Raw genomic sequence first — 17,942 nt, forward strand, 5'->3', positions numbered from 1 at the left:
CCCTCCCAGAGCCTTAGGCAGATGTAGGGGGAGGTGGGACTTGGACCCATTCTGAGCAATGCCAAAAATTATACAAACCTGCCGCCCCTGTGTGTACCCCCAGGGGTATGCGTATCCCTGATTGAGAACCACTGGTCTAGCAGATGGGTCCCCAACCTGGGGGGCACAGCCACCCTGCCCTTTCCTTATTGCCAAATGGGACAGGGTCTTAGCTAGTTTGGAAGGGGACTCTGGGAGGGTCCTAGTATAGGAAAGGGAGTGTCCATATGGGTAAGGTTGAACGCCTGCTGCTCTAGTACTTTGGGTTGTTAGAAGCTGTCACAACGAGGTCTATACTATATAGGCTTGATCCAAAACCTATTGAAGCCAATGGAAGTCTTTCCATTGATTTCAATGGTCTTTGGGTCAGGCTGCAAGCCAGGAAGTATGGTGATGGTGTCGTAATCAGGACTTGGGTGCTGTATTTATGCTGGGATGTGTTGTAGGAGGGTATCACATACAGTCACAGTCAAAGACCGAGTACTGTAACAGTCATTACTAATATTACTACATGGATCCGGCAACTGCTGATCTTTTAATGGTGACCCTTGCACCTCGGATGCCTGAGAAGTAGGTGTCTGACACCACTAAATGCACATCCTGACGTGCACGGCAGCACTCCTAGGTTGGCCACTGTAATGGTTTAACTAGTCCTCTTGCCTCACTGTGAGTGGTATGGTTTCGCAGCAGAAGCCTCATCAGCCACTGAGGCCCTGTAATAGAAAGGAGTAAAACAGAGCCCCTGAGAAGCTGGAGAGGACCTGCAACCCCCAGACAGGGCTTTCTCTGGCTCCAGTAGTTATCAGCCCCCCGTGGAATCAGGACAGGCCTTTTGTAAATTACACTTTTCCCTGTATGCTTCAGCTCTTTGGAGTCTATTTCAACCCAAGAGAGAGGACAGATTTCATTCTGACTGTTATGGATGGCCTGACGAATCACTGCAACAATAACTGCCAGCCAACTGCAGAGGGATTGCTGTCTGCCATGGTGAACAGCGGTGGGACTAAGGTGGAGAAGGTATGGGGCGCTGCTGCTGAGATGGACGGAAACTAGAATTCCCAGTGCTGGGAACAGTCATACGTTCAGAGAGTTTAAGGCCAGAAGGAACCATCACATCTTCTAGTCTGATTCCTGTATCTTGGAAAACATAATCCCAACTATACATACAAACGGAGGGGGTCTAAATCAGCTGTTACCACTCAAGGGTGGAGTCATCATGGACAATTCTCTGAAAACATCCACTCAGTGTGCAATGGCAGTCAAAAAGGCTACCAGAATGTTAGGAAGCATTAGGAAAGGGATAGATAATAAGACAGAAAATATCATATTGCCTCTGTATAAATCCATGGGATGCCCACACCTATAAATTCATGAATGGTGTGGAGAAAGTAAATAGGGAAGTTTTATTTATCCTTTCACACACACACACACACACAGACACACACACACACAAACCTGGGTTAATACAAACCTAAGGAAATATTTCTTCACACAACACAACTCGTAACTCATTGCCAGGGGATGTCGTGAAGGCCAAAAGTATAACCAGGTTCAAAAAAGAATTAGAGAAGTTCCTGGAGGACAGGTCCATCAATGGCTATTAGCCAAGGTGGTCAGGGGTGCAACACCGTGCACAGGGTGTCCCTACGCCTTCTGATTGAAACTGGGACTGGGTGACAGGGGATGGATCTCTCGATAAATTGCCCTGTTCTCTTCATTTCTTCTGAAGCATCTGGCACCAGCAGAAGACAGGATACTGGGCTAGATGGACAATTGGTCTGACCCAGTATGGCCATTCTTATGTTACCCCTGTATTGTGCCTAGATAGGACTCATCTCCTTTGAGCCATTGATATGTGGTCTTTGCGACAATGCACCTTGTAAGGCTCTGAAATGAGCCCTGCCAATAATATAGGAAATTGTGACTTTTAGGCAAAACCTAGAGGCTAACTCTGATTCTCCAGGGATGCTGAGGTTCCCTCTTGCCCCAGCTGCAGGATGGGATGAGAGTCTTGTCCCGTCTCATCTGGTTCCCTCTCTCTCAGGCAGCAGACCTTGTGGCTGGGGTTTGCAGCCGGTTGGATTCAGTCCAGCAGCCCAGCTCCAGGACCCTGATGAAGAAGTTAGTGGCCCTGCTGGCTGGCGAGGCGGAGCATCTGGACACAGTGATCTCATGCCTTCTGGACTACTCCTTCCCTACAGACAGGTACGAAATGCCTCCACTCTTCAGGCCTCGCGTGATCCTTTGAGGCCCTATATGAGAACCTCTCCACTGAGCACATTGTTTGCTCTTACTAAGGCAAAGTATAAAGCACTGACTGTTGAGGACTGAATCTCCCCCCTCTACATGGGACAAATTACCTGCCCTCTCCTCCTGATGGCTCTTCTCTTTTCAGCCACAAACCACAGCGAGCGAAATCCGCCTGTCAGAGATTCCTCTCCCCCATTCCCTGAATGTGTCTCCCCATGTGCAAGGCAGGAGCTCTCATTCCCAGTCCCCCTCTCCCGGCCCCTGGGACTTGTTAGAGATCTGCCTGTGGGAGAGGTTCTCAAAAGCACAGTCCCCCACATCTACGGTCAGTGCTCATGGGTCCTGAAGCAGGGGGTGGATTTAAGTCTGTGTTCTTGAGTTCACTATCCCTTTGCTACTCCGGCTGGCAAGCGCAGAGCTCATTCCGCCATTCTCCTTCATCTGAACGTACAGATAGTGAGCCTAGGTGGAACATTTGCTGTCTGAAGCACATTTGTGTTTGGGCAGGAAAAGTTGAGCAATGGTGATTACGCAAAGCATGGTTTTATGATGGATGATCCCAAGCGGTGAGTTCCAAAAACAATCCATATCAGCAGGGCCGGCTCCAGGCACCAGCAAAACAAGCAGGTGCTTGGGGTGGCACATTTCTAGGGGCGGCATTCTGGAACCGGCCATCATAGGTGCTGACTCCGGGGCATGGGGAAAAAGTGCCCCCGCCGCCCCAGCTCGCTGCCCCAGCTCACCTCCACCTGCTTCCCTGAGCGCACCGCCACCGCTCCGCTTCTCCCCCCTGCCTCCCAGGCTTGCTGCGCGCGAAACAGCTGTTTCGCGCAGCAAGTCTGGGAGGGAGGAGAAGCCGAGCAGCAGGGCGTTCGGGGGAGGCGGCGGTGGTGGAGCGGAGGTGAGCTGGAGTGGGGAGCGGTTCCTCTACCCCCCGTTACTTCCTGCGCCCCCCCCACCCTAGCTCACCTCCGCTCTGCCTGCTCCCCTGAATGCGCTGCCGCTCCGCTTCTCCCCCCTCCCTCCCAGGCTTGCTGCGCGCGAAACAGCTGTTTTGCGCAGCAAGGCTGGGAGGGAGGGAGGAGAAGCTGAGCGGGGGGCACTCAGGGGAGGCGGAGGTGAGCTGGAGCGGGGAGTGGTTCCTCTACCCCCCGTTACTTCCTGTGCCCCCGACCCTAGCTCACCTCCGCCTCGCCTGCTCCTCTGAATGCGACGCTGCTCCGCTTCTCCCCCCTCCTTCGCCTGAGAGGGAGGGGGGAGAAGCAGAGCGGCAGCGCACCCGGGGGAGCAGGCGGAGCGGAGGTGAGCTAGGGTGGGAGGTCGCGGGGGGCCCCAGGAAGCAATGGGGGGGGGAAATGTGGCACGCCCGAGGGAAGAGGCGGGGCTGGGGATTTGGGAAAGAGGTTTGGAAGGGGTGGAGTTGGGGCGGGGCTGGGGGAGGGGGGCACAAAAAAAAAGTGGGGGCGGCCAAAATTTTTTTTGCTTGAGGCGGCAAAAATCCTAGAGCCAGCCCTGCATATCAGAGGACTCCACTGAAACCCTCCCTCACACAGTTGTTGGCTGAGCGCTGCGGAGATCTGAGCCACGCTGCTGCATGCCCGCTCCCTTTTTTTTTTAAAGGGAATTTAATGCTGGTGAAAGGTGCCCCATTGACACCCTTGGATAATGAAGACCTCAGCTGCAGCCCAGGAAGTGACGATGAAGCTTCCTCCACACTGCCCCTAACAACACTCTGAGCTCATAGCTGGAGGGGCTGCCGACTAGGCAAGAAAGGCTCATTCAGCCTCCGTGTCCCGTTCAATCCCTGAACCTACCAACAAGGGCCAAGTATGGTGGTTGATTCTGTAATGTGGACAGCGTGCACTGGGCACTGGTCCGAGACCCTTAGTTCATTTCATATAGGACATCTGCTGCCAGAGAAGCTGTATTAGCCATTAGCCATCAGCCTCTCGGTATTAGCCATCAGCCAGTAACAGGTCGTGACCAATTGAGGCCAGATTCACACTGGCAGCCTTGAGCTGAAATGCTCCATATCCTGTGTCAGTGATTCTCAATCTGAGGTCCATGGAGTCCTTGTTCATGCTCCACATTGAATTGCACAAGCTCTGGGGACTGGACTGCTGGGCAGGGCGTTGGCTCCACAGGAGGATTTCTCTTACAAAGAGATTACATTGGTGAAGAGGTTTAATAGCTTTTCTCCTAAGCCATCCAGTCCCTCATGTTGCCGTATTTCTGAATTTCTAGCAATGCGGCCGAGCTATGGCAGTTCCTATCTGCTGACCCGGCCCTCGGAGGACAGGTGATGGAGAACCTGGTTGTGAAGCTGCAGAGTCACCACAGCTCTGAGCACCAAGCCTCTCACACCTCTGCTGCCGTAAGTCCCTGTTCAAACATCCATAGCCCCATACAGTAAAATCTATCCTATGTCTCTGTCACACGGCACACTCACCGCCAACGCGCCTCCTCATGCCAGGACATGATGTTGCAGGGCTTATTCCACACTGATGTCCCCTTGTCCAGCCTCCTGGTTCTGCAACACTCCGCAGGTTCCATGGTCTGGCCCTCTGGCCACGTCACCTCTTCCAGGGTTAACAGAAAGTCCAATATGGGAAAACCCAACATGTAGTGGCCTCTGTGCCAGGCCCTCAGCCCCCATCTGAGCCTCATCATTCTTGGTCTCTTAGTCCTGAGGTCGGTACTTTGCCTCTTGCTGGGGAACCCAGACCTGACCTCTGCTCTGGGTTCCAGCCCACGGACCCCATGATAGGCTGCTAAGGACTGTTCCTTCAATCCCTCACCACTTCCGTGAGCTGCTCCTCCCTTTTTCCTGCTTGTTAGCAACTCCCATGGGTCTGCAGCTTCTGCTTTTCCCGCCCTGGATTTGTGGCTCCTTGTGACTTCTTCCCACCCAACTTCTGAGGAGCTTCCTCAAAGCTGTTCCCAGCCTCCCTGGCAGCAGCTGGGCTGTGTTTCAAACAGTCCTTCTGGTTTCCCTCCATAAGATAGAAGTCCCTGCCCCCTAGCCTTCCTCCTGGAGGTGGCATTTGCTTCAGGCAGTCCCTCCACCTCTCCTGCAGGCAGGACTCCCCCAGTCTCCTCCTTTATGCTGGGTTGTAAGTTAGCCAACTGTGGGGCCTTAGCCAGATTCTCCTGGTGGCCCTTTTTCCCCAGTCAGTCCTCAGGCTCAGAGGGTTCAGGCATAGGTGCTGGAACTGGGGGAACGCGGGTGCTGTAGCACCCCCTGGCTTGAAGCAGTTTCCATCATATACAGGGTTTACAGTTTGGTTCAATGGCTCTCAGCACCCCCACTACACAACGTGTTCCAGCACCCCTGGGTTCAGCCTTCTCCTGCTGGTGTTTTCTCTGCTAGGAGGGAGGAGGCAGCATGTATGCTGATCCGCTTCCTAAAGCTCATCCCAATTCACTGGGAGAGAGGGGAGTCCTGGCCCTCCCATTTTGCAAGGCTCCTGGTCCCAGGTCCTTACAGAAACATAACAGGAGTTCCTCCTGAGCACGACTTATTCCTTGGACCACTTCTTCCCTACCAGTATTTCCCAGCTCCTTACGTATATCAGACATCTCAAAATCTGACAGGGCCACGCCACGTGACAAGAGTGGGCTGACCCCTAGCACCGTTACCTTTACAGGGACAGACTATCCCCTCCCTTTTTGGGGCTACTCCATAATGTCCCGACAAACCCTTGGGGGAGGGTTCCATTCATCGCATCCATGTTGGAGCTCTGAGAAACCCCTGTGACACTGTCTGCCCTGGTGCCAGCTCAGGATAGGGTTGCAGGCTAATTCACTCAGATGCTAACAGAAATCAAAGAAGTCAAAAGCTATTGTAGTGTAATCAGGCAGTTCACTTGTGTGTTTGTTTAGTTCAAAGGAAAAGTTAAAGGAAACACTTATCTTTATAACCTGTTGATTGCTATTGTATTGTGTATATCCCTGTAATTAGTTACCCCTAGATCAAAAGTGTACGTTGGTGTTAAAAGATGAGAATGAACTTGATGTGTAAAGTTTATGAAAACTAATGAAGGATTCTTGTTTGCTATTACATTACATTGGCATCGTGTATATCTCTGTAATTAAATTACCCATCAAACACAATTGGAGCCTTGGAAATGTAAATGAAGAAGACTGCTAACTTCAAAGCAAGGGCTACTGTGTTTGACAACGGGAATTCACAGACTAAGTCTGAATTTCCTACTCATCAAAACCCACTTGGGTAAAGACACCGTTCAGATTGGTTTCTGGAAAAGCTATAAAATAGATGTCAAGGAATGATCCTGTATCTCTGACTGTTTGGACTCTTACAGGGAAGATGCCAAATGCAAAATGGAGATCCCCAGAAAAATCTGGGTTCCTGAAAAGACTTTTAGGAAACCAAGAGATTACTACATCTCCGCTATCATTTGGGATTTACAAATTTTGACTCACCTGTTAATGTATTTTACCTGCTTTAACCTCTCAATAACTCTCATTTATTTTTCCTAGCTAATAAATCTTTAGTTAGTTTACTAGAGAATTGGCTGCCAGTGTTGTTTTTGGTGTGAGATCCAGAGTACCAATTGACCTAGGGTAAGTGACTGACCCTTTGGGGTTGGGAGTAACCTAATGTGGTGTGATTTTTTTGGTTTTAATAACCTTTAATCACAAAGTTCAGTTTGTCTGGGTGGCAAGATAGGCTGGAGTGTCTAAGGGCACTGTCTGTGGTAAGACTGTCCTTGGTAAAACTGGTACTGTAATCCAGGAATGCACAATTGTTACTGGCTTTGTGAAATCCAATTATAGAATATACTACTAGTTTGGGGTGCCTGCCCTGTTTTATGGCAGTCTGATCTAAGATTGGCACTCACAGTTGTGAACCACTCCAGAGAGCGTGACAATTGGTGTAGTCAGCACAGGAGTCACATGCCACAGGTCAATTGGGCTTAAAGATCATAACCCAACACTATTTAAAGTTTAAATTTGATATGGAAAGTTTTAAGGGTTAAAGATGAGTTACAATGGGTGAATCACAATCCTATGAGAGTCTTGACTCAAAAGAACTTGAAAAAGTATGTAAAGAAAGGGGAGAACACGAACTGAGAGATTTGCTCATGGACTTTGACCAAAAAGCAGGGTCTCAGCCCCCCTAGACCCCAGATGCAGAAGAAAAGGCCCCTCTGAGGCACTTGGAAGCCAAGGAACAATGCAAGCATGAAAGAATGACGGTGGAAGTCCAAATGAGGGAGAAGAAAGATGCCGAGGAAGCTGATGAAAGAGCCACTCTTCTCTTCATTAATTTATTCTCTCCCATTCTTAGTCCCATGAGGCATTACCCCCACCCCAAGCATGCTGTCTCTGCAGCCCCTGCAGGTCAGGAAGCTCTGCGAGATCCGAAATCAAAGCTAGGTCCCCTGTGTGGCAATGCAGCCTAGTGTCACCAGACTCCACAAGGCAAAGCCTTCAACCTGCCAGTGCCCGGCTTCCCCCGCCCTGCTGCTCAGGGCAGTTTAACTCGGTTTCTTTCTCCATGAATCAGGGGAGTTTCATAGCACATAAGCAGGAAGTCCTGAGAACTGACGCAGGAGGGAGTAGGATTTCCAAGTAAGCTTGTGTCTGTCTTGTTCCCTCTTCAGGCCACATGCGCCCTCTATGAGATGATCTCGGTGAGCAAGTCCAGAGATGCCACAACCCGCCTCTATCCTCAGCTGCTAATGGCTCTTCTTGTCGAAATCCATTTCAGCCTGGGACAGAGCATAGCAGGAGATAAAGTCTCTGGAAGGGAAAGCAGCCGGCAGAGCCTCCACACCAGGTACTGCGCCTACTGGAAAGTCAACGGTCTAATTACATGGACAGTCATAGAGAAGTCATAGTTCTCTTCTCCAGCTCTCATGTGGCCCCTGCAGGTTTTCCATAACTCTCTAATTCTGAGAGAATTAGCAGGCAGGGCTTAGGTTGCAAGGGTGTCTCTCAGTGGTAAATGACATACCATACATAAAAGACTATCCCAGCAGCTATGGGGAGAAATTAGTGGGAGCCAATTTGCCAGTGTGTCAAAGGAATGTGGGTCCGACACTAAAGGGCTGAAGTTCTCCTGTTCTGTGACATTGACATGCCCTAGTGCTGATGTGCAATTGTCTGTAGGATTTGCTCAGAACTCTTTCTCTTTCTTCATATTACTAAATTGTATTACTATAGTGCCTAGGAACCCCAGTCACGAACCTGTGCCTTCCTAAGCTCTATTTAAACCATTGGTGTGTCTTTCCACACACAAGTGAATCCGTCACTCCCTGACAGACCTACCATGAGGGGGCTCCTGGCACTCAGTCACGCTGGTGTGTTGTTTGAATCTAGCTCTGCAGTGGAGGCTATAAAGATGCTGCTTCTCTGTGTTGGCTGCCGTTCCGAGCTGACTGTTATGGAGAAGGAGCAAGGCTGGATCCTCCTACAAAGCCCCCAAGATCACCTCCATGGGGTGAGCCTGCTGGCCAGGTAATACACAAGCGTTTTCCATGCAGTCAGTCCTGCTAGTGGGGGCAATTCCAGAATGAAACATTCCTCACTTCTGGGCTGCCATGTGGCCCCAAGCTGACCCCTCACCCCCTTGTTGCAGAACGTGCTTCTTCCCTTACTAACAAAGGTATTTCTGCTTTGTGTCACAGAGCCACGGTGCACTATGCTTGCCCTGAGACCACACGGATGCTGCTGGACCTAGTGATCCCGCTCCTCGACAGAGGTGATAAGAAACACAGGCTGACCATGATGGCCTTCTTTGTAGAAGTAAGTTTCATTAGCTGATGAGAGCAATTGGGTCTTGTGTCCTAGATTAGTGAGCAACTCCTTAAATCAAGCCTTTGAGACTCATTATTGCGCTACATAAACGATGAGCTTTATTGGTCATGTCCACATTGCCAGGCTCCCCCAGTCCTGTCCCAGCACGCTCAGTGTAAAATCTGAGATGGATCCTTTAGGGGATCATTGGTTGCTCCAAAGTTGTAATCAGGAGCCTGATGGGAATATCCAAGAAACTAAGGTTCTGTAGAACAGCATCAGCCTGGACTCTCCCGAAGGGCAGCTGGGTCTCCTGTCGGCATCAGCCTTTCTGCAGGTCCATGAAAGGTTCCTCCCTGCGAAGTCACTAAGGAAAAGCAAAGAGGGGCATTGAGAGTGGGTATGGAGGAGAGAGGATCATGGTAAAAGCTCCCCCAGATGCAGGATCATTAGCTCTGAATGTGGTGAGCAATCTTTAACCTTCTCTATTGGATGGGTTAGTTAGAGGCACATCACCAGGAATGAGGTGGCTCTATAGTCCATCGCTAGGTTGTCCTCCCCATTTCCACAGGTTCTGTCTGGCTAGTTCCTATTGACCGTTTTCAGGGATTGTCTCCTCATCTAACTCATTAAGGGATGGGGTTTAATTCTCTCCTCACCAGGAATCCAATCCTGGACCCATTGAGATCAATGGCAAAACTTCCACTGACTTCAGTGGGGTCAGGATTTCAACTCAGGGGTTTGATTTCTCAGTCCCAGCTTTCGCGTTATCTCAGAGCGGCTTGTTCTGCTTCACAGGGTCACCATGAGGGGTTCGGCTGCTCTTGGCAAACCCCCAGATGCACAAGAGTCCGCCATACAAATGGTCACTGAACATTTTGTTGCCCTACATGTTCTCCTGGAGGGTAGAGCAGCTCTGCTAACGCCTATGGCTGAGTCTAGTGCTAATGGCCAGGAAGTCAGTGGGAGGACTGGGTGTCACACACAAAGTGGGGCTGATGTATAGCAATGGACGGTACAACATGGAGGTTATGATGCCTCTCCACAGAACCGACACACAAAGTTTTCCCGTAAGCACCTGCTGCTGATTCGCTCTGTGTTGTTTTCAGCTTCTGCGTTACGAAGAGGCCAAGAAGCTCCCACATACAGACACTTTGGACCCTCTCGAGGAGTGGACAAAACACCCCAGCCCAGTTTTCCGTTCACTTGGTCTAAGAGGACTCAGCATCCTGGCAACCCAACCAGGGAAGGTGAGAGCCCAGGCTTGGTTAACTGGAAAACGACGAGGTGGCTGTGACCCAGTGGACTGAGTTCTGGGCAGGCAGTGAGGCACAGTGTTCTGAGCCCACCTCTGCTGCTGGCTTGCTGACCCTCTCGGTGCCTCCATTTCCCCAGCAGGAACGGGGATCACAACGGCCCCTCAATGCAGATCTTTCCTCGGAGAGTATTTTAGATGGGATTTTACTGCTTGGATTTCAGGTGGACGTTATCATTCTGCTAGGGCTACCACACGTCCGGGTTTCCCCGGACATGTCCGGCTTTTCGCTCTTTAAATAGCCGTCCGGGGGAGATTTCTAAAAATCTAAAAATGTCCGGGATTTCCCCCCAGTCGGCTATTTATCGACTGAAAAGCGGCTGACAGGGTGGCCGAGCGCCGCTCGCATTGGGGCCTCGGCAGCCAAAGCCCCTTCCCTGCTCCCCCCATCCCCTGCAGCCTTAGCACGCCGCCTGGCAGCGCTGGGGGGCGGGGCTGTGCACCTATGAGGGAACGCGGCGGCGGGGCTGACAGCGGCGGCCAGAGCCCCTCCCCCGCTTCCCCCCCTCCTCCACAGCCACAGCACGCCGCTCGGCAGCACTCGGGCGGGGCGCTCCTTGGGGCGTGGAGCCAGACACCTGCTCTAAGCCAAGTGGCACGGTAAGGGGGCCGGGGAGTTGGAGAAGGGGGGCAGTCAGGGGACAGGGAGCGGGGGGGGTTAGATGGGTCGGGGGTTCTGGGGGGGCTGTCAGGGGGCGGGAAGTGGGAGGGAGTGGCTAGGGGGCAGGGCTACCCCCCCCCAATGGAGTGTCCTCTCTTTGAAAGTTCAGATATGGTAACCCTAATTCTCCCCCATGCAAATTACCCCAGCAGCATTCCTGTTCCTTCTTGGAGACACCAATCCTGGTGCTGTCACAAAGGAAGACCTTGATTGGTCTAAAGACCTTAGCGAGCACACAGGGCCCTGTCTCATCGCCCCCTCCAGTGGCAAGACCCAACATTGCAGCACTGCCTCAGTTTTCCCCTCCTCGGCTTGACTTCACAAATACCTCGTTCAATAACACCCTTATTCAGGCTCATTTATTAAGACAAACAAGCCTTTGAAGGCCAAAGATAAAACCCTCAGAATCAAACCTGACAATGTCCAACAGACTAAAAATCAGAAACAGGATCTTCTGCCATTACCACATCTCCTCTTCTGAGCTCACTCAACAAAGGTTCCACCCTGTCCTTAGTAAACATAAGAAAACTTAACTTTGGCCCCCTTCCTGGGCACCCCTTCTGCAAGCTCTTTGCCCCCAGGCTCTGCGGAGTTCTTTGTTCTCTTGGGGGAGGACTGCTTCCCAAGGCTTCCTCCCTGGAGGCCCTTTTCCCCCATCAGATTCCCCCTGCCTTCCCTCCCAGGGTACTCTAGGAGCCACTCCCCCCTGCTCCTGCTTCCCCTTCCTTTCTGACAGCCCAAAATAGTTCTCTCCTCCTCCACTGCATCTGATTAATGCACGGAGCTGGCTGGCCCCAAAGTCTCTGGCCCTGAGAGAGGCAGAGCACGCTCTTAAAGAGTGTTTGTGACCCTGCCCCCAAATGATATTTCAATGCCTTGCCTATCAGGTCCAAGTTTCTCAAACTTTGCAGAGGGTTCAGCTCTCACCTAGGACTCCCCATGGGCCACGTTTGATTTTTTCCCCAAGTTTCACCCTTTGGGGGATTGTCTGCATGGGAAAAGAAGGTGGCTAGAAGTTTTCGTTTGTTTGTTTGTAAGTGGAAAAACTGTCCTACAGCTCAGAGACGCAATCACCCCAGGAAAAAATCACAATTGACTGGGGAGACAGCATGGAACATTTCCATCCAAAAAGGGAATGTTTTTAGGAGCGTATCAAAAGGAGCAACTAGAATGGGGGGCTGGACTCGATGACCTTTCAAGGTCCCTTCCAGTTCTAGGAGATGGGATATCTCCATTAATTAATTAATTAATGGAAACTGTGTACCAGCCTTAACTATGGAGATTGCTGCCAGCATCTGCTATAATAATAATTAATAGCACGTAGAAAAGAGAGAAAAGCCCCGAAGCAAACCACAGCTTTGCCCACTCTACACCAGAACGACCCGGGACAGGGTTAGGATTCACTGATTGCCTCGTCAGGCATCCCCATCGATTCTAAAGCACCACGCCTCCGACTGTGGAGACGGAGCTTCTCTCTGACTTGGTGCCACGGGGTAGAATAAACACAGCCCTGGCACTGTGGCGTGTACTCACTGGAGGGCTGGGAGATCTGATGAGCCCCCCCGTGTGTGTGTGTGTAGGTGGAACAAGTCAAGGCCCTGCTGCCTGCCATCCTTTGGGGTTCGGATGAGATGGATGATGGGAGTATTCTGGAGGCCATCTCAGCTGTTCAGAACCTTCTGCAGAGCCTGGATGGGAGTGAGCTCACCAGCGTGGCCAGGAAGCTAATCCCCTTATTCGATGCTGTAAGTCAGGGGATCTTGACCTGCCCATCCCCAGCCAGGCAGTGTTGTGACTCTGGAGTCGTAGTGGTGGCATATCTGACCTGATCAGTTCCGAGCCATTGCCTGGGCCTCAGGCATTGGTGACACCTTGGTCTCTCGTGTTCTCTGTGTGTGGCATGCAACCGTTTGGTCTCCTGAGGACTGATATGCTTTAATCTAACTCAAGTTAACATGCTCAATGTAGTGGTCATGGGGTGAAATGTAATGTCCTGTGCTTTGGAGTCTAGATGAATGAATGGCCCTTAAATGCTATGAAACGATGAAAGTGTTGAACCCATTAAAGAAACCCTCCAAAGAGCCCTTCACTGTGGATGGAGTCAGCACTTACAGGAGGCCTCCAGGGAAATTTAGGAACCACTGTCCTAACCTGTGTTGTCTGCCCCTCCACCCAAACCTTTCTGCAAATGGGTGCCCTCTTGGTGGGCAGACCATGGAGTTATTAGTCAGACTGGCCCCTATCTGTGGTTTGCATTGTGCCGAGCTCACCCTGTAAGGAGAGTGTGAAGCTCCCTCGGTGAGATCCCCTCATGGTTGTGTGTCCATCACAGGTGAGACCCCAGGTGCGCTCTGCTGCCATCATGCTCTTTACAGAGTTGCTTAACACAGTGAAGAGGAGGCAGAAGCCCCTGCTGCAGGAGGAAGTGACCCGCAGCCTGGTCCCACTGCTCCTTCACTTACAGGACGAGGACCCTGACGTGGGCAAGGTGAGTCCCGCTGCCATGTGCTCCCTGGTGCAGCAGGCCCTGACTGCTCCAGCTCTCCTGCTAGGTCTGTCTCCAGAGCCGCCTCCCAAAAGTGAAAAATCTCAGCCCTACCCGCTTACCCAAGCAAGTTCCCTGGCCTTCAATGGACACACAAGTGGAGATGTTTTATGGCTCCCAGCAGCCACTTCCTAAGTCACTGAACTGCAGCCACCATGAAGATCAAACTCCAGGAGCCTCCACTAATAGGAACAAAGAGATACCAAGGGTCAGCAGGATACCATGTGACCCCCACATTCCTTTCCCTCATTGATCATTTCAGCTGGCTTTTCACTGCAGAGTGACCACAGATTCCAGCTCTTCTCATGATGCAAACTCTCCTTGTCCCATCTTGTGTTGCAGAGGTGTCAGAAAGCCTTGGCTGGGTGTTTTCAGCTCTTGGGATGGTCTTGTCCTAAGCAGATTAACAGCAAGAAGGCTTGGCACACCCATCCCCGGGTGGTGGACAAGATCTGCCAGCACTCTGTAAGTGAACAATCGGCTTCTCGTGAGTGCTGCTTCTAGATGTGGGACCGGAAACGTGTTCCCTCACTCACTGCTCTGATTGCATGTCTAGTACTAGCATACTGCACTCTGGCTTCCTCTTAGAAGCACCCAGCTCCCCCACTCCTCCCAGTGTCTGTCAGATCTGAACAGCCAGACCTGGCCAGGAGTTCAGTACGGAGGTGAAAGCTCACAACATAAAGAATCAGTTGATGGCAAAAATGCCTTCCAAATCCTGCAGGAAACTGGATGTCCCCATTTTTCACCTTACCCCAGCCCATTGGCCACTTCTGCACCATATTTCCTATGCTCTGCACCCTCTCTAATGTCCTCCCCAGATGAAGCCCATACAACCAGGCTTCAGTGTTCTCTAGTGCCAGGCTCCAGCCCTGCAGTGCCAGCAGCTCAGACACCAGCAATGTGTCTGATGACACTTTGAAATGGTCATTTAATGACTCCCTGGCATGTAGATGGTCGCCCCCAGGATACATGGAGATGGGAGTTGCATTCTTCCCACCCCTCCAAGCCAAGCAGCTACCTGGAGATGAAATCTCTCTTCTCCTCACCCTGCGGCCCCAGCAACAAGAAGCTTCTTTGGTTTCTATTCCTAGGTGCTGAAGCTCAAGAGCGTATCTGACATCTTGCTCCAATGTCTGGATCACCTCCAAAGCCCCCAGGCTCCAATACGACGGGCAGCAGCCATCTTTATCGGTAACCACGACTTTTCTTAAGCAACTTCTATCTGAGAGGTTGTCCCGTGTTCTGCTTGGAGGGCACTAGCAGCAAGAATTAACCTCCTGGGATCCTAATGTCTAGATTTCCTGCCCTTGAGGCAGTTGGGCTGGGGATTATATCAAAAGGCCTGGAGCAAATTACAACCCTACCCTCCAGCTCCACCCACTGGAATCCCTGTGGGACTGCAGCAATACCATAGCCATTGGCAATCAGGCTCTCTGTATCTTCCAAGACATGAGCCTCTTTGTCTTGGAGCTTGTGGACTTGTCTGATTATCCCAGGGACCACTTGAAAGCTGTTTTGCTTGTTGGAAAGACTGACATTTTTTAAAAGGTAGCCCCAGGGGAGGTGAAAACTCCTGCAAGATTCATTTCCATTGTACGTTCCAGGTTGCACTGTTCGAAGCTCAGAGCCCGCCATGGTCAGGCAAGAGAAGGAGCTGATACTTCAGTGTAAGTAATTGCCACATGGCTGTGTTTGCATGTGGAAGGAGAGCTCATGCTCCTTGTAGAATATCAGGGTTGGAAGGGACCTCAGGAGATCACCTAATCCAACCCCCTGCTCAAAGCAGGACCAATCCCCAGATAGTGTTTGTTTGTTTTTTAAACCCCAGTTCCCTAAATGGCCCCCTCAAGGATTGAACTCACAACCCTGGGCTTAGCAGGCCAATGCTCGAACCACTGAGCTATCCCTCCCATTTGTGAACCAGTCTAGGAAAAAGTGCAACTCCCCCGCCATGCTGCTGCATTGAGTTCAATTTAGACGTGGCCAGAGATAGCTGTTGAGAGAGCCTGGACATCAGTCCCAGCTTTGTTTTCTCTGATGTCAGGCATCACTTCCATCTCCAGGTGCCAGAAGGTTTTACCAGGAGAAAGTAAATGCCAGGCAGGGTGAGAGGCCCTGGCATGTGTCAGGGAGATGGTGCTAAGGAGGTGGATGCCCCAGAATGCAGCGGAAGATGGTGCTGCCAAGGGCAGATGTCCCTGAGGACTTAAGCGGTTATCAGCTGGCGATGACACTGATAGCCCTGGTGGGTCCAGAGCATTTGGGAGGAGTTAGTTGCTGTGGAAGATCAGGGGCGGCTCCAGGCACCAGCACAGCAAGTGCGTACCTGGGACGGCAAGCCTCAAGGGGGGCGGCGTGCCGGTCGCCGTGAGGGCGGCAGTCAGGCAGCCTTCGGCGGCATGCCTGCAGGAGGATCGCTGGTCCCGCAGCTTCGGCGGCAATTCGGCGGCAGGTACGCTGAAGGCGCGGGACCGGCAGATCACCGACAGAAACACCGCTGAATCCGCGTGACCAGCGGACCGCCCGCAGGCATGCCACCAAAGGCCGCCTGACTGCCGTGCTTGGGGTGGCAAAAAACATAGAGCCGCCCCTGTGGAAGATACAGAGGCCCATGGTGCAGGTGCTAGGGCATGCTAATACGATATGTGTTTTGACCTGAGCTTCCTCTCTCTGTCTCAGCTCTCAGTGGCCTGCAGCAAGATCCGGATTCCTCTGTCCGTGTCAGTGTCTCACGGGCCATTCAGCAAGTTCAGGATGGTGGCAGAAACCAGTCACCTCAGACCCTAGGAGCTAGATTCAGGAACCTGTTCTGCTGCTTGACTGGCCAGGAGGAGAGGGAAAATGCTCCTGACAGAGATCTCTTGGGTGGCCCGGACCCTTCCCAAAGCCACCGATGGGACTCAGGAGGGCCCTGAGTTCCCACAGAGAAGTTGGTGACTGGAGGAGGTCAGCTGAGCCACCACCCCAGCCCCGAAGCCAGTGCCTGCATGATCCTGTGGTAATTACCTGCATTGTTCCCCATGAGATGTAGGCAGCTGGGGATGAGTTTAAGTGACCCCAGTACTCAGCAGAATGATGGCTACTGGCTCCAGCTAAACAAAAAGGTGACAAGACTGTTAGTGTAAAACCAAGGGCATTTGCTCTCACGTCTCTGTCTTCCTTCCATAATGGAACGAGTTGCAAGATAGCTGGTTCATTACATCAGCCACGGCATTAATGACCTTTTCCCTTTCTTCTGATTAGCCTCCGATCCGAAGATGGAATGCTGGGCTAGATGGACCACTGGTCTGATCCAATATGGCTGTTCGTATGATCCAGGCCTCTAGTTCCCCTTGGACAGTTAAATAAAACCCTTCATCTCTCCATCCATTGACATTATATAATTTCACTTTTCTTTAGACACTTGGGCCAGCACTTTCAAACATGGATGTCAAAAGTTAGATACCTAAATCCATACTTCTTCTTCAACGCTTAGCCGAACGGTCGGCCGTAGCAATTGTTCACCATTGATCCGTTCCTGTGCTTGACGGGCCGAGAGCCCAACGTCGGAATAGACTTGAGGCACCCATTTAATAGGGGGCCTGCCTTTGGGCTGCCTGCATCCCTTGATTGGTGGAATTGTCTCTCGGATGTTACGAGCCACTCAGAGAACGGCGTTCGCCGGAACATCTTGTGGCATACTCGCGACATGTCTGAAAAGCATAAGACGCCATCTGCGGATAATGGCCCCAGTAGTCTGTAGACCAGAGCGACCATAAACATCTGCTTTACAAATGAAGTCCTTCCACTCTATGCCCAATATACAACGTTGGCATTTTATGTGGAAAGCCTCCAGCTTTGCCCACTCTGAGTGGCGCAGTCCCAATGTTTCGCAACCGTACAGCAGTACAGAGAGGATACAGCTCGATTAGATCCTGAACTTGGTTGTCGTGCCGAGATGATGTTGATTCCGTATTCATTGTAAACGACCCATGGCAGCGGCTGCTATGCCACACTCAGGCACCTAAATAAATGGCCTGACCTTTCTCAAATGCTGAATACCAAGAACTTCTCACTCGAATCTGCCGAAGCCGTGGCTGTTCAGCTCCTCTGAAAATCAATCCATCATTTGGATGCCTGAATATAAATGTTAGTGACAGACTTTGGACAGTGACATAGGAAGACATTGGCCTGAGCCTATGCATGGACTCTCATCCTAAATCCAACCCCTGAACAGATACATCCCAGCTTCTGACTGTGAGCCATTCAGCTACAATGGGGAGACCTAGATGCTGTAAGTGAATTAACATGTAATGATAGATAGACAGATAGATAGATAGTATAAGCTATTCTTTCTACCATCTGCCGTACGGATTTGCTCTGTAGAG

At 51.4% G+C, this 17,942-nt stretch overlaps 1 protein-coding gene across 1 annotated transcript; it reads left to right on the forward strand.

The window, feature by feature from the left end:
- Window positions 1–10,169: 10,169 nt before the first annotated feature.
- Window positions 10,170–13,795, forward strand: LOC135976935 (maestro heat-like repeat-containing protein family member 1). The gene is made up of 3 exons (XM_065574788.1): window positions 10,170–10,301; window positions 12,608–12,772; window positions 13,360–13,795. The coding sequence occupies exons 2-3, from the start codon at window positions 12,659–12,661 to the stop codon at window positions 13,705–13,707; spliced, it is 462 nt and encodes a 153-aa protein (XP_065430860.1). The 5' UTR covers window positions 10,170–10,301; window positions 12,608–12,658; the 3' UTR covers window positions 13,708–13,795.
- The last annotated feature ends 4,147 nt before the right edge of the window (window positions 13,796–17,942 follow it).

The sequence above is a fragment of the Chrysemys picta genome, chromosome 1 (genome assembly GCF_011386835.1).
Source record: "Chrysemys picta bellii isolate R12L10 chromosome 1, ASM1138683v2, whole genome shotgun sequence".
Classification (NCBI taxonomy): domain Eukaryota; kingdom Metazoa; phylum Chordata; order Testudines; family Emydidae; genus Chrysemys; species Chrysemys picta.